The sequence below is a fragment of the Rousettus aegyptiacus genome, unplaced genomic scaffold (assembly GCF_014176215.1).
Source record: "Rousettus aegyptiacus isolate mRouAeg1 unplaced genomic scaffold, mRouAeg1.p scaffold_m13_p_8, whole genome shotgun sequence".
Taxonomy (NCBI): Eukaryota; Metazoa; Chordata; class Mammalia; order Chiroptera; family Pteropodidae; genus Rousettus; species Rousettus aegyptiacus.
In genome coordinates, this window is record NW_023416311.1 from 87,110,701 (window position 1) to 87,125,051 (window position 14,351).

General features: G+C 34.3%; 1 protein-coding gene across 4 annotated transcripts in view; it reads right to left on the minus strand.

The window, feature by feature from the left end:
- NNT (nicotinamide nucleotide transhydrogenase) overlaps positions 1-14,351 on the minus strand; it is an 82,736-nt gene that overhangs the window by 34,995 nt on the left and 33,390 nt on the right. For all 4 annotated transcript variants that reach the window (XM_016161117.2, XM_016161116.2, XM_016161114.2 and 1 more), the window contains exons 8-13: positions 6,816-6,949; positions 6,333-6,524; positions 5,612-5,765; positions 2,765-2,926; positions 1,627-1,737; positions 647-792 (exon numbers count right to left, since the gene is read on the minus strand). In XM_016161117.2, the coding sequence (XP_016016603.2) occupies positions 647-792; positions 1,627-1,737; positions 2,765-2,926; positions 5,612-5,765; positions 6,333-6,524; positions 6,816-6,949 (899 nt within the window). The remainder of the gene's footprint in view (positions 1-646; positions 793-1,626; positions 1,738-2,764; positions 2,927-5,611; positions 5,766-6,332; positions 6,525-6,815; positions 6,950-14,351) is intronic.

Consider the following 14,351-nt stretch of genomic DNA (forward strand, 5'->3'; position numbering starts at 1 on the left):
AAAATATTTTGTTCACTCAACAAATGCTACATGTTGGAAACTGGAGGAATCAAGAGAGACATGATTTTTCTGCCGCCAGAGAGGTCGCAATCTAGTGACAGCTATTGAAAAAAAATGGAAAATACTGAGTTCAAAGTTTAGTCTCTATTATAATTATATTTAGACATGGAACTTTCAAAGTTCAACTTGATTGCTTGTTTTTCTATACTGTATTCGTCTTAAAACTATCTTTTTTGAATGAATTGGCATAACATCTGGCAAGATTTGTAGGGGGAAAGTAAGGAAAAGGACAAATAGTATTTAATAATAGACATTTTTTCGAATTTTTTACTGATCATTTCATTAAATTCTTACAACGATCCAGCCAAATACATAAAAAAGATACTAATAACCTTCTTTACTCTTTACACGTGGAAAAACTTAGGGAAAAACAAGTAAACCCACATTTGCACATTCAGTTAGCAGGTAAATCTAGAATACAACATCCTAATTCTTAGGCTATAGGAATGCTTTTATTTAACCAAGATGTTTCTAGAGTTACTGTTGTATTCGCTTGATAGAGTTTGAATATTGGTAATGATAATGTTAAATACATTTGGGAAAAAACTCAGTAGCAAAAACAGACACTTTCAAAAAAGCCTCTTACTTGCTCAATGTTATAACCACTGTAGAGGGCAGATAAATATCCTCCAACAAAGGTACCAGCAGGGAGCAGATACAGATAATTGTACTCTGGGGGATCAGTGGGACGCTTAAACATGTCCAGCATTCTCTGAGTCACCAGGAAGCCACCTTATTAAAGTAAATATAAAACGAACAGATTATCTCATTGAGCAACATGATTTTTTAAAGTGCTACGATTTTTCTATTTAAGCACATCTTTATCATCTATGGATAAATATCGTTCTAAGTAACTTTTTAGAACCTCAAAATTAACGGTTATTCTATTACTCAAGCCAGTTCCACTGAAGTGGGAAAAAAATACCTAAACTTGTTATCAGTGCAGAACCAGCTATTTCTGTATGACTAAAAGTAAACAGCCATGTAAACAGCTCAGGAATGCACACGATCAAAGTTCAGTATTTATTTTCTAATAGGTTATTCTGTTTGTTAAACTCAATAATAAATGACAAAAGAAAAAATTTCCATATCAACAGGCACCAGGTTTCTTAGATCCATTAAAGAATTTTTAGCTACAAAATAGCATCAAATGGATTTGTGCACAAGGGATGTGCTGAGCTTCCGATGTTCAGAAACAAACAGAGGCCAGAACAAGACAAAAGGCTAAAATTTATCTAAAATCATACTAATTTACAGATGTTACGGTGATAGAGCTCTAAGTCAATTTAATTTCAAACTATGCATTCAATAACTTTCCAGTTACTTGTAGCAAGACATTGTCTTGTTTGTTTGGGAATACTTGGGGGTGGTTTTTATCAAAAGTTTCTAAAAATTATAGATGGGCAAAATAATTAATTTTCCTTCACAGAGAGCATTTACAATCTGAGCGAAACATTTTTAAAGCACGAATTCTTAAAATCACAATGTCCATGATATACTGATTTATATTTGCTTCTTGTGTCTCCATTAATTATAGCACTCTGGGTTCTTTTACCATCATCGTACCTGCAATGTTGACTGAGGATATGAATGTAGCAAGAGCAGCAAGGCCCTCAGAAGTTGTGGAAGGATACAAATGTCCTCCCATCAGCGCCAACCCACCAACTGCAGTCAGCCCTAGGAAGAAAGCATCAACGTGGTAAACAGTTATAGTGACACCACCAAATCAAATGTCATAGCTGCAGGATCGCACGTGCACAGATTCATAAAGGACAAAGTTCCCATACACCATTCTCACTGAAGTACTATCATGGGCAAAGAGTTAAGAAAACTTTTTCTACTTTTGCATAAGAATTTGACTTTCCTTTAACTTTCTATCTCTGCTCCCCTGCTAAAAGCACAAATCAATAAGGTTATGAGACAACACCCTTTATGGTAAAAAGGAACCGCTGGTGAATAAACTGCATCTGAACTAGAAGGAACTATTCATGAATTATAATACATGATGGTAAAGCCATAGATTTGGGCTTTCCTTCTTGGAATTGGACATGTTACCTGTGGAGATCCTGAAATCAAGTCTATGGCAATGTTCTAAGAAACACTGACCGAGGCCATGAGGCTTCCAAGCAGGACAACTCCCACATCTGTCCAGTATAGGTCTCAATCCTCAGCTCTGAGCCCTCGCTGGGGGCCAGAGAGAACAGCTCCTGGGCAGTGGTGTGGACTGCTGCATGGACCACTATGAAGACTCACACAAAGAAAAACGCCTGATGGTAGACTACTAGCCAGCTGTATTTCCTGTCCCATAAGCTTCTGGGTAAACTTGATGCCAGGTGTAGCCTACTGTAGACTTACCAGACCGAATGTTTTGCTAAGAACCCCAAAAGGATGCTACAACTGTGATTCTGTGAAACACTGGTTTCCAAATTTTACTACAGGAGTCTTTTCTTTAAAGGAAATCATAACTAAAAGAAATAACAATGGCTCTGTACTGCTTGAAATGGAAGCAGCCTACACCCTGACATATTCCCTTAGCCTCTAACTTCCAACCCCACTCCTGTACCCTCTGAGAGCCCAAGTCACCACAACCACTACTTCAGATGCCAAGCCACACGATTTGAAAACAGACTTTATGGACCTCCTTGAAAGCACTACTAAAAGCCCATAAAAACCTAAGATGAGAGAAAACAAGAGAAGAGCAAACCTGAGATTGCATTAGTCACAGACATCAGTGGTGAGTGGAGGGCAGGGGTCACTCCCCAGACTGTGTGGTAGCCCACAATGCCGGCCAAGCCAAAAGTGGTCACCATCTGGGAAAATGCTAAATTGGGAGCCGCAATGCCCAAACCCAACATCCCAGTGAGACCTAAAGAAAGAGAGGAAAGAGTGTGAGCTGACATCCAATTATCTCAGGAAAATTTAAAGCACACATATACCCACATATAAACAAACATGTGGAATAATCAATGCTTTTAAGTTCTATACCCTTGCTAATAATGAGCAGGTTTCTTGGACATTTCATAATGGAGAAGGGGGCAAAAGGAGTTAAATGTACTGGGAACAAATTTCAACTTCTTAACCATCAGCCTCCAACACAAAATCAGTTTGTGAAGATCTAGTAAAATTTATGAGTCACCTTAATAACAATTTGTACATTTTCCTTTGAGTGGCTTGTTTTCCTACCTCTTTTAAGTTTCATTGACAATGGCACATGTGTTTATAGGAGTGTTTTTATTCCAGAATTACAGGCCTATAGAGGATCTACCAAAGCATTTTCTACTTGGGCAAGACACACCTTCATAATTCAGGACTTTTGTGAGGCCACTTTTATGTCATTCTCAGATTTGGCTGAATGAGAAGGATTTGAAAAGAGTGGGAAGGATTTCATTCACTCCAGCACCTCCCCAAAACATATGGCTTCCACCCACCCGGGACAGAAGTTTTGCAATTGCTCCTGAATCTGGACTGGACTGCTGGCCAGGGCAGTTAGCTCCAGCCTCAACACCAGGTCAGCAAACAGGATTTTACAAAGAAAAGGAAAAAAAAAATTAAATTATGAATGTGCAGAATACCATCATTTAGGAACATACATCTTTAAATATCACCTTTCCTGATACCAAACATGTGGACAGCTTTTTTGCAATAGAAGAAAGGGTTACCTACTGGTCAGTAAAAACAGAGTAATAATGGGTGACCAGGGAGTGAGAATTTAACTTTCCTGAATAAGGTACTTTTCTTCCTCGGTATGAACTATTTCTTTATAAACGACACAGCTGGAACATCTAGGAACCGACATTAATTTTACCTTAAATCATTCAATAAAACTGTAGTTTTAACTTATATTTTCCTATCTGCATATAAGATTTCCAAAGTTCTTTCTAAATGCATGACCTGTTAACCATCTGTGGGAAGAGTTAGAGAGAATATCGTTTTGTGTTCTCAGTTAAAACATTAGAGAAGTTGTACGAGGCTGTGTTAAGAATATCTTTCCTAAGCCAGGCTGCCTGGTTCAAATCCTGATTCTATTGCTTGCTAGCTGTGTGGTCTCGGGCAAGTTACTTAACCTCTTTGGGCTACAGTATCCTTATCTGTAAAATTATTAGCCCTTTTTGTCCTCAACTGGAAAAAGATAGAAACCACACTTCTGAATGTTTTCCTATCAACTATTTAATAAACTAATGTCTTTTCTATAATACATTTAATGTCAATTGTGCTATTTCTATAGTCTGTATAACAAGAAAAAGACAAAGCAGAGAAAAAAAGGGGGGGAAGCAAATCAAATTCTTTGAAGAGAATGCTATTCAAATAAATTCCTAACACATACATAAGAAAAATAGTAGTTTTTATTATAAATGAGGAAATTTGAGGTAAAGAAAAACAAATATAAGGCCATCCTTTTATTCACTGAAATATTCCATTGTCATATCTATTAAAATGCAATCAATTTTGACTTAATATAAGCAAAATCCAGAAAAATAAATCATCATATTTGCTCGCTGTATTTCCTCATGAATTTCAAAGAGAAATGGAAATTTCCAATCCTACTGATAATACTCTCCATGTACAATACAATAATCTGGTTTCTTTTTTTTTAATAAGTAAGTGCAAATAGGGACGCTGCCCCATCTAGTCACCACATTCACAACTAGAGGTTTTTTTGGTTATTCTGCTGAGACTGGCTCTTTATTCAAGGAGAGTTAATACTTAGCTTTAAAACATCTGGACTCACATGGGAATTAGGAGAATGCTGAAGCTACAAGAATTCTCTGTGACTGGTGCTGGTCCTTAATTCTTTATAGTTTGCTTTTGTTTTTGGCTCTAAGCAGATATAAACAATTTAATTCATTCTATGAAAAAGAAACCAATTTAAAATCAAATATTCACATTTCAGACTCGAACAGTTCATAGCCAGAATGAATATTTACCCTCATTTTACAATAATTATTTAGTGTTTTCACAAAGATGAATTTGAAAAGAAAGAATTTATGTAAAATTGCAAAGAAGAGATAAACATTTAAAATTTAATTTTTTTACTAGGTGAATAACTTGTAATGTTAGTCAAAGACTCAAAGGCTATATTTGTAGTACAGTGCTTATTCTTCAAGGTAACATTTGGTTCCTCAGTCTTACCCAGCTGTGCAGATCATCAAGAATGATGTTTTATAAACCATAAAGTAATAAACAAGCAAATAAATAACCACATTTATGTGCACTTCACGTCAACACACTCTGAGGTATGTCACGACTCAATGTATTTGATGTAGATAAAAATATTAATTATATTTAAAATACTTTTTATAAAAAGAAAAGTATTAACAGCCTGTATATTATTTCACACATATTCATTTTATTGTTTAGCATAATGCTTGTATCTCTTTGGGTAGACGATCAATACAATCTCCGATTCCACAGAAAAATTGCTTCTATCAGGCTCGATTCCTAATGAAATCCAAAGAAGGACAACGATATTTTATTTACTAATTTTGACAATTAATATACTATTTTCAAAATTCAGATCATCAGGACTAATCCTGATAAATGGGATTCTCACCTGCTGTATATGCAGAAGCCGTGGTCATCGTTTTCCTGAAGGGTGTAATAGTAGCCGCTTTTTCAGCTTCCAGCTCAGCCACTGTCTTCTGTTTCACTGGGGCCCCTTGAGGAATATTTTTAGGTGTGGGAGCAGGGAAAATCACTTCACCATCCTAACAGAAATGAGGAGAAAAGCACTTTTTTAAAAAGTCAATCCAGTGTTTCAAAAACACAAAAAATAGCTATAATATTGGGGAAAAAAACTTATTTGAAAAATAATTTTATACAAATTCATATAATTTATAACAGCATTTTATGTACATAATTAATACATGTGTATATAAATACATGTTTGTATTATGCATACATGCATAGATACATAATTTGTATGTACACAGAACATATACAGAAGAATACAGATCAAGCCCTTAAAAGCAGAATAGAGAAATACTTTTTGGTCTATTCAATTCTAATTTTTTGTTTTGTTAGTTTCTGTTTTGCAAAAGCAATGCATATTTTAGGCGAGTCATAAAAATATACATATATTTAGGTGTATATATGTCTTTGCAATATTTTTATTTAAATCATTCTACATTTTTAAACAATTTTTATTGGCATGAACTCAATACATCAATGCTTTATTAAAATATGTCTCAATTCCAAATAGGATTTTTCCATGAATAGAAATCCTAAAATCAATTTAAAATGAAAACACAGGAAAAACAAATCTCTTTACTTACCTTCATCACTACAGTTCCTCTAATGACATGACCCATTGTACCAAAGTCAAAGTCATCTTTCACTTCAAAATAAAAATTATCTTTGTCAGGGCTGATGGCCTTCAGGAGCTTGGTGATGTTGTTGGAATACAGGGTGCTGGCTTGAGTAGCCATTCGGCTGGGAAGGTCCGTATAGCCTATGTGAGTAATTCCCTAAATGAATAAAAATGCGGTCAGAAACATCTATTACTGTATGCTCACATTCTTTCTAGGACAATGCTTGGTCACAGTCAAGGCTAAGTTTTGAAATTCAATATCTTTATAAATACATACTCATAAACATATACTCACAAACAAATATATATTTCAAAAGGAGTTTTAATGTGCCTACTTTTTATTTTAAAAAAATTCAGGGCTCGGTTAAATATTTAAAGGAATAAACACCCTCACACAAATCACTAAAGATGTGAAAATTGGTTCATAGCAAGAAGCTTTTTGATATACCTTATGAACATACAGTTCTCCTGGCTTAGTGGTTTCAAAGTTTCCGCCAGCCTCAGCAGCTAAATCCACAACAACTGAGCCTTCCTTCATTGACTCGATCATTTCTTTACTAAATAAAACTGGAGCTTTTTTCCCTAATGAAAATCAAAAACAAAAACAAAAAACAGTAAAAATTGTATTAATTTTTAAAAACTATATTTTAAGTATTACCGTAGTCTCTAGATACTCAGGAATTTGACATCTGAAATTTATTTAACTCTTTCAAGAGACCCCTAAAGTCCAGAATGCAGGAGAGATTGGTCATTCTCCTAAGAAAACAGTGAGAGTGTGAGCTGCAGTGTGCAGGAGGAAGCCATTTAGCTAGCGAGAAACCCTTGCCATATGCTCAACATGGAAATCTCAGTGCTGCTCTTGGCAAATGGTTTACATCCAGTACCACTCATGATGACATAAACATTTTATTTGTTTGTTTGTTTATTTTACATATAATAAGCAATTAAAGAAACTATGTGCTGCCAAAGTGGACAAGTCATGAAGATCACAAATATCAAGGGAATATTCAATAGTAATTTATGAATTACAAAATAGAATATTTCTAATCATCTTAACAAACGTCAGCATATATTTCTACATGCTATATTAACCTACCTTAATTCAACACAGGATAACTTTGAGTAGAGTTAAGGAAGTGCCATGAAATGAAAACAGGAGAATACCACAACTCCAAAAGGCGTAGGCATCACTCATACACTTTTATTCCCACTCAACAACTATTCTGTGTGTCTGCTGAGTCAAGCCCAATTCCTGGTAATGGAATATGCTGGTAGATAAACAAAAGATCCCTATTCTCATGGAACATTCTCTTCATGAGATGTTTCACATTTTAAATCCATTCACTAATTTTTACACAGAAGATAAAGCACTGGATGTAAGGATTTTCCAAGCTAACATACATCTATGTGTTCAGTAGGGGCCCACACCATTAGCATATTTTAGAGTTCAAGTTTCATAAATCAACATAAGTACATACACCAAAGGGAAAAGGAAATAAACGTGTGACATTGGTAGCAGGAAAGCAAAGACTTAATCATGTAATTACCTTTATGTCTTCTTTTGAAAGTTTTCAAATCTCTATTCAGAGAATTTTAGTAAAAATATATTTTATAAATGAAAGCCTATTAAAATTTGCATTGTAATCTGTTTTTCAACCTACTTGATTGGAATAAACGTGATTCAAAAAAGAAAAAAACTTTTATAGCACATGTAAAAATAAAGTTGTAAATATGATTCGAGTGGGTGTTTGTATGGTACCTCCTTCTTCCTCAAAGTAAACTTTATACTTCCAAGATAAAGTCCAAATCCTAAACCTCCTTTTACTGAAGCCCTTCTCTCCTTGATTAGAGTGCTCTTTCTAACATTTCCTCTCATTACTGGCCCACTGGGACTTCTGCTCCAGTCACACGGGACTGGCTGCCACAGGGTTTGTTAGATGATCTCTGGTCTCTCTTTTGAGTCTCCAAGGAAGAGCAAGAATGAGGGGATTACTTTCCCCAAGACAACATCCTAAAGTCCTGATAGTTTCACCACTTCTCAAAATTCTCTTGTAAATATTTCTTTCTTCTACCCTCCCCACTGTAGTCCAACAAAGGCATCTTGAATATTTAAAACTTTACTCAGACATGAGAATTTAGGGATGCAAACCATACACATCTGAGGATTCTTCCCAAATAAAGATCATGCTGTTCAGGTCTGCCATGATGTAAACCTGTGGATCATACGGTTGCATCCACATGAAGCGGCAAATTTAAAGTGCTAACCTGTACTTTCCAGGTATTTACTGTTATCACCCACCCCACCTCAGGTCCAGAGACTCTTCTTGATTAACCAAGCTCTTGTGTGTTACAGCTTTTCCTCCCACCTTATTTATACCCTCTAGTCTTAGGTTGACATGGCTTAAACTACTCTTTTGGCTATATCTAAACAAGATTCAGGTCCACCCCCTTTGTCTTTTAACTGCGCCAACTTTACGGTCATTGACTCACAAATCTGATTTAGCATCTAATTTTTCCTATCCTCGAAATTCTGAAATGTTTTCTTTCTTCTGAGTCATCTATAGCTAAGGATCCATCCCTGGGCTGTAATGCCACTCACTTTATATCAAGTGGCTAAAACCATTTAAGCTCCCTAAAAAACATCTGATGTACCACCTATTTGTCTTCTTTGATTTTACTCATTCAGCTTTTACAAATCGGTTATGCAGTCACTAATACAACTTTAAGCACGCGCACACACACCTACACACATTTGCATCTTAACAGAAGTTAAGGGTGTTCTATCCCTCTTATCACTATGAAATTCCATCACTTTTGAAAGGATAGCATATTCTTTCACATAGAGTATTTTAGTGTGTAAGTCAAATGACTGGAGTTAAAAATGTTTACTTAATTCACAGAGGAATATTTTAAAGACATGGAATTATTATAAGTAAAAAGCATGCAACAAAATAGTACATATATGATGCTCCCTCATTCAGTAAAAATAAAATGTATAAATACATACATAAATGTTTCACATATAGGTATATTTATATACGTTAAACAGTGCATATACTTAAAAGTTTCTATTAAATTCTATATAGTATAATGTTTAACAATACAAGTACCATTACCAGAATATCTTTGAGTGGTGAGGCTAATTTATTTTCTTCTTTGTACTTTTCTTTATCTTCCAAGTTTTCTATAAGAGTTTGTTTAATTTTATAATTTAAAAAGTTCAATAAGGGCTACAGGGAATATAATGAATTTAATGCAGTCGCTGCCTTTAAGCATTGACATGTGGATTATTAATTTTTTGAAAATTCTGAAAAGTGCAAAGATAAAAATTGAAAACAAAGGGGGGGAAAAAAACAGAGCCAAAAAAGAAGCAGGGTAGTACATAAAAGTTCCAAATAAGCAAATCCTTAAAAGATTAGGTCAAAAGAGAGAAAAAAACTGAGAAGGCAGTTTCAAAATACTATATTACCCTGATGGCCTATAAAAATGTAATGTATGATAAATGTGGCATCGCAAAACGAAACAAACAAAAAGAATAAGATGATTCGTTAGGTATTGGGAGGAAAAAAATCTACCAAAACCTAATATCACACTATGAATTAAAATCCACACTCTATATAGATCAAAACTAATAAGAGAAAGCAACATATAAAGAAAAAGAGGGAAAAAAAAACCTTGGTGACTATCTCTCTAGACTTTGGATTAAAAGGCTCTTCTTAAACAAAGCAGTGAGGAAAATTACAAAGGAAAACATCAATAGATTTAAATATAAAAAATATTTAATACGATCCTCAAAAAACATAAATATGACAAAAAATAATTAAAAGCTCATAGAAATTCAAATAAAACAAAACACTAATATCCTAATAGATAATTGAACAGTAAATAAAAGTGGTCATTTCAAAGCTAACTGATAACAACTAAAGGGAAAAAAAAAGTCAAAACCCTCAGTAAGAATCAAAAACATGTAAGTATAAAAAGTGAGATACTTTTTTCCTTCTCCAACTGAAAGAGTAAAAAAATCATAATAACGTTGAAATAAAACAATTAGTTGTAAAGTCCATTGATGAGATTATGAACTATACAATCTTTCAGGAAAGCATAATTTATCAAGCCTCTATCAACTGGTCAAAAATGTAATTCTACTTCCAAGATTTGATTAATCCTGGGGAAATGAATGAAAATAAAGACACAAGAATAATGCAGAAAAATGTTAGATCATTATTTTAATTGACAAAAACTAGAAATAAGCAAACAAAAAAACCCAATTTTGGGGAAACCATTAAATAAAATAAGAAAAATTCTACAAAACCATTAAAATATATTTACCAAGAGTTCTTAATGGCATCATATTAAAGGGAAATTTTATATCGTATTAAATGAGGAAAGTAAGAAAGATATTGTATTTTGATCTAACATGATGGTAAAATGTTTTTTCACTTCAGTGGACCCTCTGTGCTATATCATGTTTTACCAAAAAAGCATCTTGCCATCAAAAACCACAGTCAAAACACAAAGGTGAGAGGAGAGTCTAGACAAAGTCCTGCTGAGGTAGGAGGAGGACTGGAAATGAACACAACAGACTGCAGCTTCCTGTGTCAACCCTTTGTGAATCCAATTACCTGAACAACACAGTCCAAGTCATTTTAGTTCAGTTTGGCACGCACTGCTTTACCTTTTCTGACAACACATGTACCCTACAGGTTGTTTATTTTGGCCTAACAATTAAATGATTTCCATTCTCTGAGAGAGGAAATGGCAAATGGTGAAGGATGGCAGCAAACAAGCAAAAGACTGGCTGTTGTGAACACGTTTTAGGCAGAAATGGTAAAATGTTAATAGTATTTTTCACTGAGTAGAGGAATGATGGGAAGTTTTTATTGTCTTTTGTAGTTTACAGCATTTCTAAAATAAAATCGCATACTATTTTTACTAAATAAATTTTAAAAAAAAACTCATGCATAATAACAACTAGTTTCTGCTTTAGATTGAAGGCATAGATCAAAGAGTTGTACTAGAAAAATTAAAATAACTTAGAAATGCCATTAGGCCTATCTATTTACTTAATAATTGAAAATGCTTCAGTCAAAGGAATCTGCCATCCCTGCTACAGAACATGAAGCTATGCAGTTAGGACAGCCTTTCAAGACAGGAAAATGTGTACAGATTTTGTACAATATAGAACATAGAAAAGAATATATTCAATATTTGATGCAGATCCTTCAAATAAAAAGAGGTATCCTACATTCCTAAAAGAAAGCATGGTGCAGGTCCTATATACAAGAATTCAAGGTCAATGAGCATATCAGGTGCTTCAAAATATAACTGTAGAAGTCAGAAGAGTTAATTTTTTTAAAAGGCAGATAAGAGGGGTTGTTTTTTAGAGGCGCAATTGCGCTCTCCCCTCTTGACTGCTCGCTCCCATTAATTTTATCATTTATCTGCAAAAAGATGAGATATACAAAAAGACTAAGATTGTTACATTTCTTCAAACTATCTCCCCCAAAAAAAAGTCACTACACTAGAAAAAATTAACGAGAGAAAATGTTTAGAAATATACTTCCTGGTGCAATACAAACTGTAGATGCAAGATTTGGCATGATGTTTAACTTTAAGAAATATTTCTTGGTTCCTTCTGCTTTGTGGCTATTAAGTTCCCTAGTAAGATTACTCAATTCCCTCCCAGTTGGGAGTTGATTTCCATAATTTTGCCAAGACAATGGTGGGACATCATTCACTAGCAGTCATCATTTATATATACATTCATTCATTGACTCAGTTAATACTTATTTAGTGCCTACAGTGTACAGGCTAGATGGGGGAGGAAAACTTTACTTATAGCTATGAGGTCTAATATTTTAAGCCTGAAATAGGCTGCATCCAAGGGTTAGTGAACAGTTTTATTACTAGAATAGCTGAGGTATTTTATAGTTTCCCAGGTGGTTGGCCATTACTTGGGGTTAGTAGAGATGCCACAAATTAGCATAAGGTATCTCTGAATCTCTGTGTGCACCAAGAATTGACTGTAGACAAAAAATGCCTTACACTCATACCATTTCTAGATGTATGCATATATGACTGTTATTCATACAAATTCATTCTTAAATGTAATTCAATTCATAGTTTTTCATAATATATTTTCTCATTAATTGAATACGAAGAATGCAAATATAAAAGTATTAAAATTATAAACTTCTAGGAAAATTGCTCCTTTCTAAAAATAGCTTTAACAACTTATTGTTATCTGGCCTCACTACAACACTGAATTCAAAACTAATGATTTAGTTCAGACTAAATACCAACAGCTAATAACTTACCAGCAAGTTTTACAATATATTATACCTCTCTGAACGAATCGAGCCTAACATGACCATCTGAAATCAATAAGTTCTTGGATTCTATCTTACTGGGAAAAAAAATCAAGCCCTCACAGACAACTTTAATGACATCAAAATAAAATAAAATAAAATAAAATAAATAAAATAAAATAATAAAATAAAATAAAATAAAATAAAATAAATAAAATAAAATAAAATAAAGAAATTAAGAGCAAACCACTAAAAATGTTAAGAACAACAAGACACCAAGATGAAATTTACCACAGAATTTTATGATTCCAAAGAGCATTTAGTATTATTCACTGGAATTATTCAATGGCATATAATCAGATGGGAAAATTCCTAACTTCCTGGCCTGTTAAGCATCAAATTAGACTGGCTTAGAAAAACTTCCTGCTTTAACAAGAATATGGTATATTCACCAATATAGTAGCAAAGAGATTAATAATATAAATTATAGAATACATTCATCCAATCCAAAATAGATTTCTCATGAACAAGTACTAGGAAGACAAGGATAATTTTTAATGTAATGTAATACTATACATTGACTAAATGCAACATAGAGCATGTAAAAACATTCTTAACTACAGTATTTACGCATAAGGAAATATCATCATAAGAATATAATTTTGCACTAAGCATTGTTAGTGTTTACCCAGCATCCATTTCCTCCTCTTGATTTCCATTTTCTCTACAAAGTCCATGCACTTAAAAAGAAATGACCTCAGAAACTGCTCCAGAGGCAAGCCTGGCCGGGCTCAGGGTAATCTCATCACCTTATTAGTGACATTCAGAAATCTAGGTGGAAGCCAAAGGCACCTATTATCCTGCCTGCACGGATTGGTTCAGAAATGGGTGGCATGTCACCCAATTAAGGCCAATAAGAACAAAGAAAAATTTGCTAAGGGCTTCTGAAAAAAAAGTTTTCTTGTTCTTCAAGAGGGAGCCATCGGAACTGTCCTGTCTCATCCTCTGGCTGTTGTGTTGCACAAACTGGAGGCCTGAAACTGCTGCTGCCTTTCACCATTAAGGATGAAACCAGCTCAAGAGGAGAGTGAGGCTGACAGAGTGCAAAGGAGCGCAGCCAGAGCCCCATGCTGCGCAAACCTGTCCATGGTTATAACTGGACTTTTTTCAGTCACGACCTCTCTGTTGAAGGCAGATTGTGCTGGAATTTCTACTTCTGCCAGTCAAAGGCATCCTAATTGATATAGACTAAAGGCTCTTTTGGAATTTCAAAATCACAGATCAGGTTAAGGTATTTGGTCTTAAGCTATAAAAGTGATCTAGATGAGGACAAAAGGAATTTTACACACATATGTAAACATATGGGGGAAAAAAGATGATTATGTAATTGATAGAATATGGCAAGAATATGCTAAACATTTAATCAATGGAGGTAGTAGTTAATGGGTCTCTGATTTAGCCAGCCCCGTGGTACACAGAGCAATGTACCAATGCAACCCCTCCATCTCTGTTAAAAATCACTAGAGGCTAACACAGCTGTATTCATGAACATAAAGAGACTCTCACCTAGCTTAAACAGTCAAGCAGAATACTTTATATGTGAGTTCCATCCCTAGAACTATGGGAAATTTTTTTCTGCATAATTATTTGTTTAAGGAACCAGAGAGAATGTCAGA